Source organism: Macrobrachium rosenbergii, chromosome 1 (assembly GCF_040412425.1).
Source record: "Macrobrachium rosenbergii isolate ZJJX-2024 chromosome 1, ASM4041242v1, whole genome shotgun sequence".
Lineage (NCBI taxonomy): Eukaryota > Metazoa > Arthropoda > Malacostraca > Decapoda > Palaemonidae > Macrobrachium > Macrobrachium rosenbergii.
The window spans coordinates 44,249,331-44,271,400 of record NC_089741.1 but is presented as its reverse complement, the minus strand read 5'-3'; the positions used below and the strand labels follow the sequence as shown (position 1 = coordinate 44,271,400).

Below are 22,070 nucleotides of genomic sequence, written 5' to 3'. Positions count from 1 at the left end.
CTTTGGAGTCCTCTTCGGTTAATAGTTTGTGGACTCTGTGTATAATGACTAATGAACAGAAGAGTGATAGGCCCATAGATAAACTTATCAATAGGCCTATCCCTCTTCTGATCATTAGTCATTTCCTTCTATTTACTCTTTAATACTGAATAAAACATCAAAAATACCTTATGCATAGTAACCAAACACATTATTGTCATATTATTTTATCTCTTATCTAGGCCCCTATAACAGGTCCTCTGTATAGGTTAACGCTGACAATCTTCCTCCCCAGCAACATCCTACCCCTACCCAGATACCTAGAACATTCCTGCTTGGCTGTCAAATACTTTCTCCTAAACCGACAGGAACGGCCTTCACGCAAATCAACACAATGGAATTATGACTAATGTGCTCTGATGACTACACTGCATAAGATTCAAGAAATGCAGATTTCCTTCCATGACCTTGTTGAAAAGCAATAACTACTAGTCCATGAATGAGTCTAGTAGGCTTATGTCATTGGTGATGATCTACGGGAAAGTTGGAAACTGGCCTTGTATCATAAATATTCGGTATTTATTTTCGAAATGGTAACAGAAGGTGCTCCACCGTGCCTTCCGTAGGCCTGCATGACATAGAATACTCTGAAAAATGGAGATGTCTGTTTTACGTGTCACCCAACGAGGAAGTGGTGGTTAAACGCCAATATCCTGTCACTTGCAATTTATTCATAAAACAGTCCAGGTTTTATTTCAAGAGGTTTCTTTCAATTATCTTTTTAACTGTACAATTAAAAAACCTTTACATATTGACAAAAAACCAAATTCTGTTAGACCTACCCACGGTCTATTGACGTACCTTGTGAGGTGGTATCGTTTCTAAACAGTTTTTTTTTATAGTAGTGGTCTTGTCCTCACACACACACACACACACACAGAGAGAGAGAGAGAGAGAGAGAGAGAGAGAGAGAGAGAGAGAGAGAGAGAGAGAGAGAGAGAGAGAAGGGGGCGGGGATGTGGGTGGGTCTGGTTTCCTAGGCATTCTAGGTGTAGACAGGAAACAGCCAACGGTCGATCATCGTATGGCAAAGAAAACGTAATGCGCAGAAGAGGTGGGTAAAATTGGAACCTCGATCTCCGTGCGACTTGTCGCGTAGCCTATAGACCGTGCTTTACAGTGGGAAACGATTCTGACAGTGTGACAAGACATCTCACTCGCTTTTAGAGTCTTTTTGGTGGCAGGGAATCACAAGAAGTCGAAAGAAATCGTTCGCTCACTGCATTTTGCTAGCAGATGTGATTTTACATCATATCCGTGGTCGTATAAATACAGATCAACATATGCTGCAAAGTAAATGAATTTTTAGTAATTTTCTGTTCTGAAGATGTCTTATCTCTATGCAATAACTTGATGACATTTCTTATCCTAAGAATATAAAGAGACTGTTGTCAACATAGGTACAAGCAGTCCAACGAAAATTGGGGAGTTTCCTTCATGTGTATTATCACGTTGTAATCTGATTTATTTCATGATAAAGAATTCATGCACATCATTTATAGTAACACCAGCTCATGCTATCTAAAAAAAATTATAACATTTATCTGATAACTTGCTCAGCAGCCGCCCAATAATTATGACAGCCATTGACGTTCAAACTTTTTAGAACATTACGTCTTTGAGGCGTCGTTTGTCAACTTGAGAACCTAACTTGCGCAACAGTTGTAATTACAACACACCTGTTAAAATTTCCAGCGATTCGAAGCACACCCTTACCTGGTGTGGCTTCAGTTTAGGTTTGAATCGAATTGACAAGGAAAACATTCACGTGATATGTGCGTGCCCCGTTGCAAAGGTGTTTACCTTATCACTTGAATCCGTGTTGCCTTAATATGAAAGCGGGAAGCATTCGTAGGATGCCATGAGGTCATCGATAAATAAGGAAGCATCGGTTTTTAAATGTTTATGTGAACGTGACAGTTGAACAATATACTTTGCCTGTTTACGCGCTTTAAGCTGTGAACTGTGTGATATAAACGGCCATGTGTACCTAATAAACACCCTGGAAATATTGTTTAAAATAGTGGCAAAGAATATAATAACAATATAAAAAAATGTTTGGGTGAATCTTCATTCCACTGTCTGGATTAGAGGCCACCTAAATTAGTATTGTTTCGTGAATGTGTCAGTTTCAGTGAAGTTAAGTTACTTCGAGTAACATATATCTAACATTTAACAAATCCGTGTTCATTGTAATGCTATCATTGATAGATAAATAGCAATCGCTCTAAATTTAGAGGAATCTAAAAGCATTTCACTCGAAGAGACCTACTACTCAATGCGGTTGTTTCCTCACGGCGGTGCGTGGCACGAAGCCATACATTGTTTTTGCGTGACAGTACCACTGGGAGGAGCACTTACGCAGGTCATGGAGAAATCGCTCGCGTCCGTGCCTTGCCATTGCTATGTAGTCGCCCGCGTCAATGTCTAAGAACAGAAAAAGAGGAGATTCGATGTCTAAGAACAAAAAGAGGAGATCATAACGAGGAGGTAATAACGAAAAGCCGAACGAACATGCCAGTGGTGCTCGACAGACTCCCCCTGCCAAATCTCACCTGGTACACGGGATTCAGTTTTTTGTTGTTGTCCTTCTCCGTGTATTATGCAGGCGTCCAGGTCGCCCAGAACCCCAACTGGAAGGAGAAGCTGCTCGAGAAACACAACCGCTCGGACGTGCAAGATGAAGTGTCCCTCTACCACGTGGAGGATAACAGGGCGCAGGAACGGGAGATGACCCCTTACCTCATTCCCGAAGTCATCAGTTTCATGTTCCACGAACAGCTCTGCATATGGGTGAGTAAGGAGCCTGGCTTCGGGTCAGTTTGTCCTGTCAGATTCGGGGGTTTCGTTTAATGCCAAGCTACAAGTCGGTCTTTAGGCTTTAGGCTTCCTTTTTAAGGGCCTGGTGTGTAGGACCTAGCCTAACCTTAGGCAAGTTTATACTGTAATGTTCAAGGGTTGTATTTAATGACAAGCTACCAATCGACCTTTAGGGCTGCCTTTGTGTGGTTTTTGGGTCAATGTCATTTACTCCACGAATCCTTTTTGTAGGTTAGGTACTCCAAGTGGTGGGTGGTGTACTGTACCCTAGGCTACCCTAGGTAAAATTCTACCTTGAACCGTAATCATGATTGGGAATTGAAAATATTGCTTGCCTATGTTTTAATGTGAGCTTTGAACATTTCTGATGTTTATATCTTTCGCTGTCAAGTTTTACTTTAATACCAGCACCACTCCCATGACTGCCATGTTCAGAACCAACTCCACTGGAATGAATGATAAAGCATAAACAAAAGACAGTAAATATCTCGGTAATAGGTTAAGTGAATTTGCGATAGAATTGAGCATGAGTTTCTTACTAATCTTGTTAAGGAGACTTAAGATCACTGTAAAAACTCCAATATCAACCAATAAAGTAAAATGACACCCCCTATTTTGTGCAGGCTATGATGTTAAAAGACTGGGTTTTTGTACATATGTGATACATATATACACATATCCGCACAGAAACCTTTGGAAGTGTGTAGGCGTAGGCTAACAGGTTAACTGAGACATTGGTCAGATTTTGTAAAATTATCCATATTTTGTATTAATACTCGGTTTTAAATTATTGCTCATTAATACTCCATTTTAAATTATTGCTCTTCCTCTCATGTGTACTGACTGGTGTATAGATCTGCTGACAGGTATATGACATGCTGTGTTGCCTAAATGCACATGTAAAGTTACATATATTTTAGAATATTAATTTTGAATTAACTAGGCTACATAATTTAGCATTGTTCATCCCTTTGTGTGTGATGGTATTGTGATGCATCTCCAGAGTTTTATTGACAGTTTTACACTAGAGTAATTTACTTATCTTGTGTGTGAATAAGCCAGCCAAGTTGTGCCCAGAAATAAAAAACAATTTGGTGTCATGAAACTGCTGTGAGTTATTTCCACAGTGTACAGTAACACTGGGATTTTTAAAACTGATGAAATACAGTCCTACAGATAGTTTTAATATGAATTTGATACTGATTTTCATCATATGATCAGCTCATGAAAATTCCTCCCCTGCCACCCCCCTCCAATGACTAAATTGACGTAGAATCTCAGTTACGAGCTACACCTTTAATGTTAGGTTAGTTTAGGGAAGGGATGGGATTATAGACCTACTTGTCAGGTAAGACTTGACATTGTTAGGTCAGTTAGAGTATATTTGTTTTTCACCAGTTTGTGCTCTCCACCCACCCCAAAATGAAAATGATGTTTTCCTATTATGCTAGGCTACACTTCCAAAAGTTACCATGGTCACTTGCTAGTTGCTGTACTTAAGATATCAAAATAGATCGCAGGAAAGCACTTTCTCATCTTCTATTTTAGCGTGTTTGTTGAAGGGTGAAACGAAAAAATTGTCCACCATGGATTTCGTTGTTGTTAATTTTGAAGTTATATTTTTTGGTTTGGCTATTGCCTCTTATTGCTCAGCTAGGCAAATTTGTAAAGTTAACTATTATAGTTTAGTTTTGTCTTAATCACCAAACAAGGCATAGGCAATTCCTTGGTAAACAACTACAGTATAGTAAGTGGAGCTAGTTGTAATTTTTGGCTAGTGAATTCGTTACTCTTGTCTTGTGATTTGTCAGTTGTTGCAAGCTAATTTGGGGCTTAGTCTGTGTCTGACTATTTTGTCTTAATTGATTCATCTTTTATGAATAATTGCAGCTGCTACAAAGGAACAGTTCTATCTCCATTTTGATAATTTATAAATAATTGTTGGAAACCAGCAGCAAATTGTCCAGTTAGATGCTGTTACTACTGATTAATGGTATTATATACAGTTAATGCTCTTAACTCAGTTTAACTTGTAGGAAAGGTGACAACTTCATCTTTAGCCAACAAACTTGTACTGGTGACAAGTGCATGGCTGCTATGCCGTCACGATGACAAAGAGAAACCACCAGATAATTTAAATTACGAAGAGGATGTGTAAATTATGCGATCGTGCACTGCCCTAGCTATAAATTGCAATCATCTTTTTGATGACCTACATTAAAACAATATAAACCTTTTAATAACATAATATGCTTAGAAAAGACACTATGACTGTTATATATGAAAAAATTACTACATTTGAAAAGTATAATACTCGCCAGAGAGTTCGATGTGGGTATAAGACAGTTGATTTATGAAGTGTGCACATAACTAAAATCTCAACTGTAATAATGAATATACAATTTCTTTTGTTCATGCAACTTACCTGTCAGATATATATATAGCTGTATTCTCCAAGTCCGACAGAATTCCAAAACTCGCGGCACACGCAGTGGGCCAGGTGGTTAATACCCATTCCCGCCGCTGGGAGGCGGGTATCAGAACCATTCCATTTACTATTCAGATTTTCTCTGTCGCCGGTACTGTCAACAACTGTTTTCAGTACCTCCGTCTTTGGATTTCGTAAACTCGTTATTTTCCACTTAAGTATTCTATTTGACTTTTGGTTTTTGTCTTTGGATTGTGGATTGGCATACGCTTTTGTGGAATTCTTTCCGTCCAAGCTGACGTGAGCAGGTGTGTGTTGAGACCAGGAGGGCGTCGGTAAGTTCCTACGTTGTCCCAGGGGAGACACTCGCTAGCTTGGTCGGCCTTTAAGTCCCTCACAATAAACTGCCAAAGTGTCCTGAACTATGTGGAAACGGATCACCATTTACGAAGGACTGTTTAGAACCATGGAGGTCTTCATTTCCTGGACTGGTGTTTGGGCTCTAAGCGTCAGGATTAAGTCCCGACTTCGATCTGCCTGGGAGCTGTCCAGCGTGTTGAACTGCATGGACAAGGCAGTCAGGGATGGCTCAGAGAACTGGCTTCCCACTCTTTTATGCGGGCCCTTGAAGGGGGCCTTGTACCTGTAACTTTACAACCTATGGCCCTACCAGCCAAAGAGCCATACCCGCGTTAAAGCTTACCGCTTCTGTGCGATCAGCGAAGTTAAACAGCGTTAGGTCTGGTCAGTACTTGGATGGGTGACCGCCTGGAACGCCAGATGCCTTTGGCGTCATACTTTTTACAAAGTCAGTTTCTCCGTCGCAGAGGGCTTTGCTGTTCTCCCGTTTTCGAGCCATCTCTTCCCCAAAGTCCTTGTTCAGGATCTCTCCTCCCAGCTTGAAGAGGCCACTCAAGACTCTTGGCCCACACTCGTCCAAGGCACCCGGCAGTCCCTTTGTGATGTGGATTGTCGGGTCAGACCTCCAGGAAGTAAAGCCCTTTTAGTGGAGGAGCTTCTTCCTCTAGATCTTCTCCCGAGGTGGGGTCTTTTCAGAGAGCCGCTAAACAGGGCAGGGCAGTGATTTGGCGCCTCAGACACCTGTAGGAGCCGGCTTCTTTTACGTTTGCGAGCCTGGAGTAAGAGAACAGGCATGTCCCTTGATGAAGTTATCGAGAGGATACCAAGATCATTTCTCGACTCACAACTTCTGTGTGCAGTAAGCCCAGGGATCTGTAAGTCTCATTCCTTCAAGAGAAGCAACAGATCCTTTTTCGAGCTATTAGAGCAAATGCTCGAGCCAGAGCTGTGGAACAGTCCTGGGCTGGACCTGCAGGATTCTACAACGACTGTTTCTGTTCGAAGCAGTGGGGTGGATTGAGTCAGTCATGATGTCAAGTAGCCTGAAAGACGGCTTCATGGTGGGGAAGGAGAAGTTCACGATGGGGCGTCCCAGTCTGTTTTAGGAGCATTAAGACCAGGAGATTAGATGGTCGCTCTGGACTTACAGGGCGGCTTACTTTCCGTTCCCCCTTACATCCCCAGTCGGAAGTATTTGGGAGGTTTGTACTAGGGGGCCAGTGTTTCAATGTAGCTCTTTGCTTGAGACAAGCACAGCTCCCATGATCTTCACGTTTATCATGAGAAATAATGGCGAGATGGCTTCACTTAGCGGGTGTTAGTATCTCGCTTTACCTGGCCGATTGGCTCATCCGAGCCTCTTCACAGTCAAAGGTGTCTGGAGGACCTGAATGCAATTTAGAGTTGACAAAGTCCCTAGGAATTCTATTGAGCGAAGAAAAGTCCCATCTGATCGATGCAGTCCATCGTCTATCTGGGATTCAGATGGATTCGAGTTCTTTCAAGCTTTCCATCAAGAGCGTCAGTAACAATGCTTAGAAAAGTCTCATCCTTCCTAAGGAAGGAAATATGCTGGTGAGGAATGGACTAGTTTGCTGGGGACCCCATTTCCTCTCTGGAGAAGTTTGTTTCCCTGGGGAGACTTCATCTCGGCACGCTCCAGTTTTCCTGGCGGAAAACTGAATAGACACAGGAAGAATCTAGAGGACCCTGAAGATCTCTCCCGTTTTCAGGTCACCTGAGGTAGTGGCTTCGACCCTCGAGTTAGGCGGAAGGGTTTCTCTATGCCTTCAGAACTGACCTGGTGTTGTTTTCTCTACGCTCCCAGGGAGGGATGGGGAGCAATACTAGGAGGGGAGAAAGTGTCAGGCACTGGAGAGGTAACAGGTGTCCTGGCACATCATCTCAAGAGAATTGCAAGCGATCCTGCTGGCCCTTCAATCCTTCGAGAGCCAAGTGTCAGGCAGTGGTACAAGTAATTCGACAACTCCCCAGCCTGGCATTCTCAAAAAACGAGGAGAAGCTGGTTCCCGGTCCCTGTTAAGCCCTGGCGAAGAGATCCCTGCTTTGGGCCCACTGCGCGGGGATCACGATCCTTGGAGGAGTTCGTTGCAGTGGAAGAATATCATGCGGACCTTCTCGATGCGACAGCGGCGCTTCTACCGACCGGTGGACCCATCCGCGGTATGTCAGGAGCTGTGGGGTTGCTGGGGCCTCCTTGGTAGATCTGCTCAGGCAGCCCCATTTAAAGTACCTCAAAACACGCTCTGAGTCTAACTGCATTTCAGACTATCAGCCGACAAGGGATCTTCCATGTCTCTTGAGATCCTTTGAGACTGTCAAGGTACCTCATTCCAGGGCGCCTCCCTGGAGAACCTGGATGTCATCCTAAATTTTTTATGTCAAATACCTTGAGCCTCTTTCTTGGCGTCTCAGAATGTGACAAGGAAGGTTTTTCCTAACTGCTCTGCCCCTACGAGGGAGTTAGTGAACTTCAAGCATAATAATCCATGTAGTTTTAGAGTACATATTGCAGTATGTTCTCTAAGCCGTATGTTCTTGCTAAAGCGAACCCGTCTACCCCTTAGGGACAGGACCTTGAGTTAAGGGGTATGACGGAAATTCTCAGACATGAACCAGAAAAGTCATGTGTCCTGTCAGGGCTCTCAAAATTTATTTGCAGAAGACTTGGGAAAGTCGAGGTCCTTGGACAGTCTGTGGTGCTCTGTCAAGAGGCGGATTTACCTCTTTCTAAGAATGCGCTGGCGTGCTTTTTAGAACACCATTTTGAAGCGCACTTTCGGCGTTCAGGACAATGACGAGTCTTTTTTTGAAGTTAAAAGGCTCCGAGAGTTAGAGCCGTAGCCTCGGTGGCTTTCAGAAGAACATGTCCCTGCGATCTTCTGGGTACCACCTTCTGTGCCCACTCTTAGGTGTTAAACTTCACGTACTTGCGGGGCGTGAAGGCGACATCGAGGAGCTGCTGACCTAGGACCATCCGTTTCCGCACCAGATCGGCCAACGCTTCTAGGCCTGGACACTCTGTGGGACTCCCAGGACCAGGGAGGGCAAGTGAAAGCCACAGGAGGGTTGGGGCTTCCCACCGATCTGGCGTCCCGCCGGCAGGACCTGTTGTGCGCTTCTGCCCAGACACGGTGTTGCGGGCAGGGAAGCGATACTCATCCTATCGCTTTAGAGGTTAGGAAGTATATTTTTAATCTTGATTTTGTTTTTACGTCAGATCCGTCCCATGCGCTTCTGGGCCTGGACCTCTGTCGGACTCCCCAGGACCAGGGAGGGCATGAAAGCTGCAAGAGGTGGAGGCTTCCCGATCTGGTGTCCCTTGGCGGGACCTGTTGGCCCGCTCTGGGTCAGGTGGTTGGTGGTGCTCCTTTTGCCCTCACAGTATGGCCTTATGATCTAGTCCCATTGTGGTCACGCCCCGTGGACAGATCATCTAGAACTCACCAGCTATGTAAGGTTACTACCTTGCTGGAGACTCTGGTAAAGCAGAAGCAGGCTTGGTGACAGTAATCACGAAGTCAGCTATGCTAACATGAGCCCTGGACACTCTGTGGGACTCCCAGGACCAGGGAGAGGGGGCATGTGTCGAAAGCTGTAAGTTGGTCTTATAATCTAGTCCATTGTGGTCATGCCCCGTGGACAGATCATCTAGAACTCACCAGCTATATGGGTCACTACCTTGTTGGAGACTGTAGTAAGCAGAAGCAGGCCCGGTGACTGTAATCACGGAAGTCAACTATGCTAACAAGTAAGGAACCAAGGCGTCAATGGCATATACATGTTTTTGTTTCCTAAATCCCTGTCTGTCTCTTCCCACCTCCAATGGTGGGATTCATATATATATCTGACAGGTAGTTGCATGAACAAAATGATATTTTAATGATAAAATGAGTTTGTTCATACTTGCCTGAGATATATATAATCACTCAGTGCCCACCCTCACTCCCCTCAGGAGACAGTGGCACTAAAAATCTGAATAGTAAATGGGAATGGTTCTGATACCCGCCTCCCAGCGAGGGGAATGGGTATTAACCACCTGGCCCCTGCGTGTGCCGTTTGGAATTCTGTCGGACTTGAATACAGCTATATATATATCTGCCAGGTAGTATGAACAAACTTTATTTTATCATTAAATATCATTTTCTTTTAAAAATCCTAAAATTGTGTTCTCTTACGGTAGTTGAAAGATATTAGTAATTTATTGATAAATTTTAGTGATCATCTAAGGTTGCTTTGGTATCAGTCTACATATTAAAACAAATATGTGGTGAAAAGAAAAAAATCATATGACCATAGGACAGTTTTATTTAGAAACAATGTAGAGAGTGTTAAAGAATTTGTTCTTTAACCTACTTTTTCAGGTACTGTATTAGAAGTACAGTAAATCCCCTGTATTCGCGGGGGATGTGTACCACACCCCCCCATGAATAGCTAAAATCCGCAAATACATAGAACCCCTCTAAAAACACTTTGAACTGCCTATTTTGATAGTTCAAACACACAAAAAAAAAATCTTAAAAATGCTTGTACCTGAGCATTGCAATAGTTTTATCACAAAAAGTGCATTTAGTCATGAAATGTATATATGCTCCATAGAGAAATCTGTGAATAGGTGAGTCTGCTAATCGTGGGAACACAAATACAGCTGGTTTACGTGGTTACATTTTCCGTCAACTTATGTAATGACAGCCGAAAAATTCCTTGGTAAATTAACTTGTATTATCTGGAAACAGATGTTATAGCTTTTGGCTGTTGCCATTCATCCTTGTATAAATTTTTGGTTAAGTATGTAGTACAACACTTGTTTTGTTGTGCTTCAAAGTTATGTTATAATTTTAACTCGTAATTGGGTAGTCATTCATTACAATATTTGTTAATCTTCGTTTCAGACCCTAATCAACATGGCATACTGTGTTCTCATTCTTCTTGGAACCCTCATCCAGCGCCTGGTCTTTGGAGAACTGAGAGTATCGGAGCAGCAGCATATCAAAGATAAATTTTGGAACTTTGTTTTTTATAAGTTCATCTTCGTATTTGGTGTTATGAATGTTCAAGCAATGGAAGAGGTCATACTTTGGTGCTCATGGTTCAGTGTCTTGGGATTTCTCCACCTTTTGGCACAGCTTTGTAAAGATCGTTTTGAATATGTAAGTATACAGTATGCGATTCTTTATTTTATATCATTATACATTAATCTAAATACAAACCATAGTTTTACATCTTCCCTATATGCCAATACAAACTGGAAATGAGGACATTACAAAAATTGACATTTCAAAGGTAATGAAGGTACTAATTGGTGTGGATACTTGCATTGTATGTGTTTGTGTTTATGCATGGAAAGAGAGAGAAAATTGCAGATCTCTTGTATCTTAGTAGTGCTTCACTTTATATTATGTGTTTTTGAATGATTATTTGGAAATGTTAAAGAGTTTAGCTCCCACAAACAGTGGTGCAGATGCTCTCACTGACTCAAAACTTTTAACTATCAACTGAGGAGTGTTTATTATCCCCAGCTACCCCAGTAAATTTATAAATTCCTGTCGGTTTTTGCTTCCGTAAGAAATAGGTCTGCATCCTAACATCCAGAGTTCTGGTGACATCATGAAGATAAAGCTTATAGTCAACTGCTTGCTCTTAAGGATGGCATGGACCACCAAGATATACTTAAATAGTAGAGAGGGAGACAGGGTCCAAACATCATGGGCTCTGATCCTGAGGGATGCAATTTCTGTAGAAACTGGCAAATAAGTCCAGATGATAAACAACAAAAGCCAGTAGGAGATGGAGTTCGAGTCAGAACAAAACTGGCGACTTGTAAGTGGGGAAAGACGAGCAAGGACAGAATGACACTGCATTACAGGTAGGCATAAAGACACTACACAGGTCACAGGTGTGTGTCCTCTGTGGAAGATGATGGAAGGGCAGGATAGCTAAGGGGCCAAAAAGTAAATTTCCTAGCTGGTAGTCCGAGTATTTGGTACAGAGTTTGGTACAGAGGAAAAATTAGCCAAGGACCAATGACTGGAGTGGAAGACAGTGCTGGATAGAACTTGAATCTTACTGACATGCTTAGAGGAGGTTTGAATGGTACAAACAGAGAGACTCCTGAAAAGTATCGCAGGGCCAGTTGGTGATGCTATGCAAGGCCAAGAACAATTCTCAATTTGGGGGCTTTACAGGAACTCAAGGAATAGACTCGGGGAGATGTCAGAAGATCAAAAAGACTCCTGTTGTTTTCTAAATCAATATAATGATAAAAATACTGAGGATATCGTAACTGCCAAAAGAGTTTATCCATCCTTAATTGAAGGAAGGAGTCTGCTGGGACTGGACAGAGGGCTTGAGAGGATGAGAATCTTGCTCATTACACCAAGCCACAAACCTGCCTAATTAGCCTGAGAAAGGGACTTGGTGGAAGACCAACAGGATGGCAATAGCTAATAAGGCAACCTTTGAAAATCTCTTCTGCAATGCTTTTAAAGATGTTGGGACTGATGATGTTAATAATCCTGTGTGAGTAAGATTGCCTCAGGAGAACATTCAAGTTCTTGGGAAGTCTATGACAAAATCCAGGAGATCCAAAGGGTAGCACCAAAGGTCATCTGGGAGCCCAATATTTAAACTTCAGCAGCAGTTGTGGCAAGGTGTACATGTCCAAGCCATCCACTGTTAGCGTGGCATCGACTGCTCATGCAGCTGGATCCAGCTGGGAGAGCAGAACAGAGGAAGTGTGGTGATCGACAGTGTGGCAAACGCATCCAGTGAGAGAGTTCCCCATAACTCCCACAGGACCATGCAAATGTCTTGGTAGAGAGACCACTCCAATGGTACTCCTTTAACTTTGAGAAGGTTCTGGCAATCGCTCAAATGGAGCTTGTGGAGGTAAGTGTCCGTTGACAGAATCTTGATGATGTACAATAGTAAAGTGATCTTCCAACAGGAGACCACCCAAAGTTGAAGGGACCAAAAGTGAAAGTAGGTGGTGAGGAGCAACTTCTGTAGGGACACTAGATAACTGATCAACGTTTGACAGGCCTTGTCAGTGGGGTGAGGTTGCCACAGGAACTATTCCATGGTTCAGAGAAAATTACTTACTTTGTCCTCCAAGGGATAGGTCAATTCTGTTCATATCCACTGTCTTGATCAGGTATATTTCTGATTTTTGGGTGACAGGTCTGACTTCCCCTTTTCCCTTATGACCTGCAAACCAAAAGACTGCCAAAGGTTCAGAAGGACCCATAGAAGAATGAGCAGCTCCTGCTTGGAAGAACTGAGCACTTAGTGAATTTCCTGGTAAGGCTAAAGAGACAAACCAAAGCAAAGGACTTGGAATTGCAACAAAGCAAAGGTTCTTCTTGGAAATTTGGCGAATGTGGATGTGAAAATAAAAGTCCCTCAGATCTCTTGAAGCAATGGAGTCCCCTCAGCAGGTAGCTCTTCAAACTGACTCCATGGTCTACATACCAAAGGAGTTAATTGGGTGACCAAAGAGGACTGCTGTAGTTGTGAGGATTGCAGATACTGACCTTTTGAAACAAAACCCTGATCTGGTCAGTGTGAGGACATTAACTTCTCACCCAACAACTGAACGAACTCCTATGAAAAGAAGTGAAGTTCATCCTGGCAAGGTATACTCTTTCTCCATGAAACTTATGCATTTGATTGATTAAGTAGCCTTTTTTTAAACAATAATAAATTGATTTTGATTGACAGTGAAGTCTTTTCTTCCCATGATTTGCTGGAACTGTTGTGAATGGGGTTTGCTGTGTGAGGTGCCACTTGAGAGAGTTGCACAAAATAGCCCCTTGTTTTATGTTGATATTTCTGGTTCCTAGCCATATAAGAAGGTTGAAACTCCAGTAAGAGACTGGTAGCCTTTGTTTGTATTGACCACATAATCCCCCAAAGCTTCTGAACTGATGCTTTTATATTTAAAGGTAAAAGGAAGCATTCCGATTTATTATTTCATAGAGGCAATAACCTTTGCTGAGTCGGTTGTGTTATGCAAAATTAGAGGTGATTAGGAAGATCTGATCTAGATTATTTACCAGAGTTTACACATGAAGACTTTGAAGGTGAGAGAGTTGAAGGGAATTTTTGGGGTCACAGGCATATTCCTTTTGGTTAATAAGATATCAAAGAACAAAAAATGGATGCATTTACAAGACTTTTTCACAGAAAATTCCAAACTTTAAACACTTGTCACATTAAAGAGGTGGGCTTTTATAAATAAATTGGAGGAGTTTGTGACTACAAAATGTTGAGAAATGTAGTATCAAGTGCCTGGAAAGTAGTCTTACGATATGAAAGAGATGGGTTTGGTATGTTATGGAAATACAACAGGAATAGTCAGAGAAATTTGTGGGATTAGCAGGACAAAGACTATATGAAATTCTCAGAAAATTCTTGGACAAAGTTCAAAATGGAGACTTAATAAGAAGACTAAGATCAGATAAGAATTCAAGCTGAAAGTGCACTAGACTGTCGGTAGTGGAGAAGATGCATTACATGTCTCAACTCATCAAAGAGAAAAATTGATGTGGCAGTGTTATTTACACTACTGTACACCTAGACATCTTAAACAATACACAGAAGAACATGCAAGATACTAACTCTTGATAATTGTGCAGCAGGATCTTGTGCCGTATATAATATAAGGGCTTGTGTTTTCATAGAAAATCTCCCTTGTGATCAGCAACTGATTTTCAGAAACATTCTGTTGCAGCCATTTGTGATTTCATGGATTTTGGAAATGTTATTGAAGCCATACAAAGGTATTATCCTAATAATCTTGTTGAATGGGATATATTGAAATACATTGGATCCATATTGAAATACATTGGATCTATACTCTTATTTGCATTAAAGGAAATGAAGACACTAATAAAACAAGTCAAAAAGGTAATAGATTCAAGTAAGAAAAAGGTTTTTATTTCATAAAAATACTTTACCAATAGTCCTCATTTTCCAGATTATCCGAATGATAGATATTTATAAATGATTGGACTTTTCTTGTTGCTTATGAACTTGAAGATGGACTGTACTATCCAGTTGCAAAGCTTCATCTTGAGAACATTAGAAAACTGCCTAAGTAATGCAGCCACCTTAGGTCATCCTTGGGCAGGGTGTGTAATCTGTAAGCGTCCTTTGGTAGGGTGCTATTCCAGTACCTTGTGGAAAGACTATTTATTCAAAGGTTGAATACCTTCTCTCAAAAGAAAAAGCATTTGTTGATGCATAGGCAAGCTGGAGAGGGTTCCATATTGTTCCTAAACAAACTGTAGTGCTCCCATACAATGTTCTGATTCCATGCTGCTCGAAGATGATGTTATGCTTTTAGGGGAACATGATCGTCCAAGGCAACTGCTGGTGTTTTTATATCATGCCAAGGCATGTATGCTAAAGACTTGGTATGATTGGTGTTGGTTTAGAAGATGGACATTATGACCATTCAGTCTTGCAGAGGGTATTAGGTGCATGCACATGATGAGTAGTAATGCTGGGTAATACCAAGTAAATTTATTTTCTCAAAAATCGTGCATGTCATTTCAGGTGCCATATCTTCTTTTCCTTTGTTTGCACTACATCTACTGTACATGCTGCAAGACCTACATTGTCTCATGTCCTTGGAAATGTGTACTCCTTAATCTCTCAGTTTTTTATCCCTTAACTTCCAAAGATTGTAAATCTTTGTAACTGCAGTAGCCAACCCCTTCCCTATTACCTTTTGGCTACAAAGACAGAGAGTGGCAACAAAGTTTATTGTCATTGGTTGATTGACTGGGGTATTTGTGCTGCTGTATGTGACAATTTTTTCATCGTGTTTGCTGCATGTAGTTTACTTGGCCAGTTGGTGACTATAACTAATATTGTCAAATCTCAAGCTTTATCATGGCTTCCATCTGTAAGGGGTTACCACTTACAGTGCTCCTTGCTTAGTACATTTTAGATGGTATTTAACATCCTTAGCAGCATCCCTTTAACCCAGTTGTATTTGCTTTCTGCCCCTTACTCTTCATTCATTCTCTTTAGTCTGTTCCATCCCACCTAACTACCCAACTCCTTTCACTTTCCCTTGCCCTATTGATCACCTCTCATTCAAGAACAAATCCTTTTGGAGAGCCTTATGAGAGTCGAACAGTGTGACTTAGTGGGCTCATTAAAATAATGACAGAATGAAGTGTCACTGCTTCTGTACCAAGACCCTCTGCAATCTTGCATGTGAAACCCTTTGATTATATACTTGATTATACTAGCCTCGTGGTGTTATTGTTTTATTGTATTATTATTCTAATTGTGCTCAGTACTTTGTCCTAGAATAACTTTCAATGGTTTTAACGATAAATTTGAAATAAGAGACTCGGTAGAGCCATAGAAAGGTATTGAAGTTCCAAGATGCCATTAATATTGCTGTGGCGCCGGGAAACAAAACGGAAAAGTGTTTATGTTCTGGTCCAGCAAAATTCACCAACTGGATTGCTCTCTTAATTTATCACAAGGTATTTAATTGAAGTGTATCTGCTTCAGAAGGTTTCCTGTTTTGTCAGTAGTTTAATTCTTGTCCAGCAATAAATACTATTGAATAAACAATTATGAAAAATACAATTGTTTGAGAAAAGATTTTGTTTTAAACTGTAATTTTCTCAAGTTGATATCTGTAAACAAAGTATATGTGGAGTTTTTGTTTTTTCTGTTATTTATTTTTTCCCATTTATGGTCACTATATCATAACATAAATCTTAAAAAAGAGTGAAGACAGTGGTAGAGTTAGCAGAAGGAATGAGATAAATGTAGGTATCCTTTAAGGATCAGCTCTGAGTCCTGTGTTGTTTATCTTAACATTGGAGGGAGCTGCAGTTCACTGCAGAAAGGGGGCTCCTGGCAGCTCTGTATGCTTATGAAACAGTATGAGCAGCAGAATAAAAAGAGGTCTTAAACATGTTCAAATGATATTAATATTGAAGTGGAGGAGAGAGAATTTAAAATCAGTATAGTATTGTAAGTGAAAATCAGCTTACAGTGACCAGAAGGTAAGCGGCAGGAAAACTCCACTTAGGAATGTTTTCATGTGTACACTGAGGGAGAGGTCTTGGGTTTAATGCAGATCTGTGTTTAGAATGTAATGATAAGTGTCACAGGAGGTGCTTAGAATTGCAAAATGTAAATGGAATAAGCGATTTGTGATGACTGGAATGCAGGTGAAAGGCTAATAGTAAAGAAATGGAGGAGGAGGATGGTGTGGTGGATGGGCAAACTATGGAAGAGGTAAAACATTTTCTTGCATATGCAACACACTGGATTATGAAATTGTTATTGAGGAGGCTGAAGGGAAAGTATCAGAGTATGGGTGAAGTAAGTCTGCTGAAAGCCTTGTAAATAAAAGAGTATTTCATTAACTTCTGTAAACTCGGTTCAGACATATCACATACACAAGGTTTTACTCCTGGGAATATTATAGACGTGCTTACTTGCAAAGAAAACGGGAGAAATTTTTAAAGCTTTAAGCAAAAATGCTAGATTTATACTTTTTTTTTTTTTATAGTATTGCAAATGAGGAAGTTGCTCAGAGATGTGGTGTCCAACAGTCAGAAAGTATGCTTGGACCTTTTAAACTGGAATGGTTTGGGCATGTAATGAAAGTGGATAAGAAAATAATAGAAGAATGTGGAGAGATTGTATTACATGCCTTCATTTAAAGGGAAACCAGATGTAAATTACAGTATAATTTTGCTCTCATTTTATCTTTGCTCAGTTCTTTCTTAGTTCCATGTATGACATTATGTTCTGTGGATGCTTTCTTTGCAAGTTTACAGCCTTTTCAGTTTCAGTAGAGTTCCACTCCTAATTTTAATGATTTTCAGTACTGTTTTTAGTTGTTTCATGTTCTTGGCATTTGTTATTGTGAAATTTTTTATTTTGAAAGTAACATTATTGTGTTATAGGTGCTGGATGACCAAAATAGGTCCCAGTGCTTGGGCTTGTCCCTAAATTTCGTAATCCGTCCTATATAAGCAGCATTATCATTATAACCATCATTAATAATACAGGGACATTATTGTTGTAATTGTCAGTTCCATTTTACAATGAAGAGTGAAGTCCTCCACTGAGGATTCAAAGGACTCTCCTTCGCATGACATTCTTATTGATGTTAAGCTGCTAAATGCCAGAGATGATCATGAATTATATATCAGTATTGATTACTCCAACTTTAGCTCCTTGTGCGACGTGTACTTAGACTCAGTTGTGTCTTTACAGTTGTGGGGGAGTATGTTGAGATTCTGGTATCCTTCTTCACTGCCATGTCTGTAGGAGATATGATGTAGAAAGGAAATAGGAAATTATCTATAAATTCTGCATTTCATTACTGATAAATATGGATGGGGAATGTTTCTCTGAAAATATCACATAGAAAAATCACATGGAAATGCTGAGCCCTTCAATATTTGGCTTTCAGTAAAGTTTAAAATTGAAAAATAAAGGAATAAGGTAAAAATCAGGCTCCAATTGACAGTAATTCCTAAGTAACTACAGTCATGATAACACAGTTACTGCCATGTATGGTTGAGGTAAATATTCTCCTTGTTTTGTATTACTTTTTGAAAAACAAAAATAAACCTTACAAATAATTACCACAAAGAGCTAAATATTTGATTTCAAGACATTGTGCAAGAGTGTAGTGTGATTAGGTACAGGGTAAAAAAAAGGTGTTGTAAAAATATAAACCTTTGTTTTAGATGGACATTAGTTCTTAATGCAGTTTGTATTGGCCACTTAACATCAAACATTCTTTTCCTTTTTTTTATAGAAATTGACATATTTTTATTTGGAAGACATTTGAAATTTGTTGCCATTTTAAAAGTATGTGGTTCTCTGCTGTATTGAAAATGTGGTATCTAAAGTATACTGTACAACTTGCTTTTGAAATCATGCTTGTGTGTATTATCCTCAGGTAGTTTAATCTGACATGAATGAGTTAGAACAGTATTGTCCAAAAGCCTTTCCTCTTATCAGAATTTTTTGAGTAACAGCTACATTATTACTGTGGTTTTTGTGAGGCTACTTTTTAGATGTGCTGCATTTTATTACAATTAAATTTTGAAGGACATTTAAAGTGTAGGTTAGGTCAGGCAAGAAATTATAAGGGGGTAGTGATGGTTGTAGGATATCTTCATTTTTCAAATGTATGCTATACTGTAAGGGCTTTGTTGCTCAACAGATTATGCCTCTTTGCCGGAGATCAACTCCAAAGTATCTTATAAGCTGAGGGGATACTATTTACAATTTACTGTTTCAGCATTGATTGTTATATTTTGTATATCATTTACTGGAAAAATTATTATAGATTAAGAATAACCTGTCATTCCTATATTGGATCTAAGAATGCTACAGTATGTAAGGAACAATTTTTATGATTCACTATCATGCACAAGGACCTAATGCCATTATGTTTTTCCCCCCATAGTTGTCTTTTTCCGCCACGACTCCTCGGAGGACTCACGTTCGGCTGCTTGGCTTGCTTGGCATCATATTAACAATTGCAACATTTTGTCTTTTAATATGCGTTGTTGTTGGCTGTCACTCTGGCATAAATACCTTTGCTTTTATGGTTGCCGAGGTAAGTAACTTGACGTTACATTCAAATTTACCTTAGGAATTCTGATTATATCTTGATACTGTTTAAAGTTAAAGGCAAGATTTGTTGAGTACAAACTTTATTTTGGCCAGTGATTTCTGTTGAAAATGATTTTATTTTGTTTTTGAGTGCTGTTGTTTATATTTCTTAATGTACTTAGTGAACCTTTTTTGGTCAAAGAAACAAAATTATTAGAGTAAAAGATTTAAAAGTTGTGATTTGATTTTAGTTACATATCCTAACTGTTTTTGCAAGTAAAGTTCATAATTGTTAGGAAAGTGCTAGTTATTCTTAAATATATTAATTACTAATTCATTGTATACTACTTGTTTTGGGGGGATAGAATTTGTCTGAAAGAATGAGGTGGATGGATGCAAAATAAAAAAAGATAACTTGTGTAAAGATGTCAACTGCATTGTTAGGATTATGTAGTTGGATGTTTTCATTATCCAGTTGAAATTAACATGTTATTCTTACCTAATTACAGTAAACCCCCCGTATTCGCGGACTCATGCATTTGCGGGTTTCTCTGTGGAACATATCTAGCCATTATTCGCGGAAAATTCGCCCATTCGCGGTATTTTTCACTGAGAAATATTCACTAATTACTGTATTTTCATATAATTTTCATGAATAGATGCACTTTTTATGATAAAACTGTTAAAATACTCAGGTATATGCATTTTTACAGGGTTTTTTAAACTATCGAAATGGGCAGTTCTAAGTGTTTTTAGAGGGGGTTTTAAGTATTCGCGGATTTTAGCTATTTGCGGGGGGCTGTGGGACGCATCCCCCTCGAATATGGGGGGTTCACTGTATAGTTAAATAAAAAGTCTAGTTTAAATCATCCTTGAACATCTGTTCCAAATGCTTTTTTCAGTGCATACTGTTGATTGTGAGGACTCTATATGTGATAACACGCTACAGCATCTACCTCTGGGATATTTCGCATGAAGGACTTTGGGAAAAGAGAGGTATGGCAGAGCATTAGTTGATTGCGTGAATAAGTCTGTATGGTAAATGGGTACATTGCAGTACAGTACATTGTAACCATTCTAACTGCAGATGATTACACAGTAGAATAATTAGCAAGGTAGTACTATATAACTGAGACATTAATAGACTGAATTATTTTTCCACTGATCATTAATTTAGATTGAATGTTATGTCTAATTTCATGAGTAAGTAGCAGAAAATACTGATTTTTTACGGTTGAATAAGTCTGATACAAGGAATCGGTGCTGTACATTTTCGTTTCAAGCTGTACTAGTTTTATGCATTAAATATTTTTCTTACTGGAGTCTAATGTATATGAATAAATCATATGTAATGAATATTTTTTGTATTCTGATGTGGCTAAGTGACTTTGTTTTCGCACTGAACTTCTTAACTTGTATATTTGATGCTGTATCAGAACTATAGTCAAGCAGAGTTTAAATTAGCTGTTTCATTACAGTACGGTACATTGCTCTTTGTGAAGACTTGAGAATTTTTGCATTGTTTTGATATTGATTATAACGATTATGGATGAGCTGCTGCAATGTTGTAGGAACTGTTTCAGTGAATTACACTGCATTAGTGTGTCTGTTGTGTGCATTTTCTTTTAATCTGAAATTTGTGTAGCTCTTATTAGGAACATGTTTCAGTTTGGTCTTAGCAGAGCGTACATACTTTTTTTTGTCTCCTCACTTACCTCACCCACACGTACGACTTGTAGGGCGCTATGTGTATATGACGGAGCTCGTGTTTGAACTGAGTGAGTTGGTGATCGATATGGTCCATCACATCCACATGCTGGTGTGGGGTAACATGTTCCTGACTATGGCCTCCCTGGTGATATGTATGCAGTTGCGGCTACTCTTTTACCAGTTGCAGCACAAAGTCAAGTCACACCGCAACTACCTCAGGGTCTTGCAACTCATGAATATGTGAGTATTGTTTGTAGTCTGTCTTCCTAAGTTCACAGTATACAATTTTTTCACATCCTGAAACCCTGTAATGGTAGCATATAGTATATGTATGTACTATAGTCCCGCATTATTTGCATACATATTCAGTTACATTGAATATCATTCTCGTCACATGATTTGTTGAATTAATGGCTTCTCATTATTCCAACCCTTTGTTGGCCTGTCTTGTCAAGGCATTGTTCAAGATCCCAGAGTCATGTGATGTTTAATGCATTTTGGACTGTAAATGCAGTCCAGAAGCAGGTTGCAGGATTCTAAGTAGAAAGAAGTTTCCTGCCACAGAACTTTGGTGTTATTTTGGTATGTGAGGGAGTACTTTACTTGCAGCAGATAATAAATTAAAATGTTTATTGCTCCTCAAGTATTAAACTGCTAATAAGGTACCAGTAAAAAAGATTCTATTTTTTTCACTAATTACTTAGGTATCCAGAGATAAGTGGAGTAGAAATACTGTCTGAAGAAAACACCTGTGCAATTTGCTGGGAACACTTAGAGAGCGGTCGCCGTCTTCCATGCTCTCACCTTTTCCATGCATCTTGTTTGTTAGCCTGGTTGCATCAAGACCCGTCATGTCCAACTTGTAGACATAAGTTACATAAACCAGAACAGGTTAGTGTGTGCACCAGGGTTTTATTTGTAATGTTCTGGGATTTTTTGATAAGTAATCTGATATTCTGTGCTAATAGCAGTGGAACTGATGCACATTATTGCTTGTAAATTATGTCAATGGAATTAACTTTATTTCTGTTATGATTTGGAAGTAATAAATACGTAAAAGCTTTTGTTTTTTACT

At 39.8% G+C, this 22,070-nt stretch overlaps 1 protein-coding gene across 1 annotated transcript in view; it reads left to right on the top strand.

Annotated features, from left to right (window-relative positions):
* The first annotated feature begins 1,157 nt into the window (after positions 1 to 1,157).
* Positions 1,158 to 22,070, top strand: part of LOC136830795 (E3 ubiquitin-protein ligase AMFR-like) — a 36,467-nt gene continuing 15,554 nt past the window's right edge. Inside the window, exons 1-6 of the mRNA XM_067090755.1 lie at positions 1,158 to 2,832; positions 10,561 to 10,818; positions 19,137 to 19,289; positions 20,188 to 20,281; positions 21,025 to 21,235; positions 21,700 to 21,886. Coding sequence (XP_066946856.1) covers positions 2,554 to 2,832; positions 10,561 to 10,818; positions 19,137 to 19,289; positions 20,188 to 20,281; positions 21,025 to 21,235; positions 21,700 to 21,886 — 1,182 coding nt within the window. The 5' untranslated portion in view covers positions 1,158 to 2,553. The remainder of the gene's footprint in view (positions 2,833 to 10,560; positions 10,819 to 19,136; positions 19,290 to 20,187; positions 20,282 to 21,024; positions 21,236 to 21,699; positions 21,887 to 22,070) is intronic.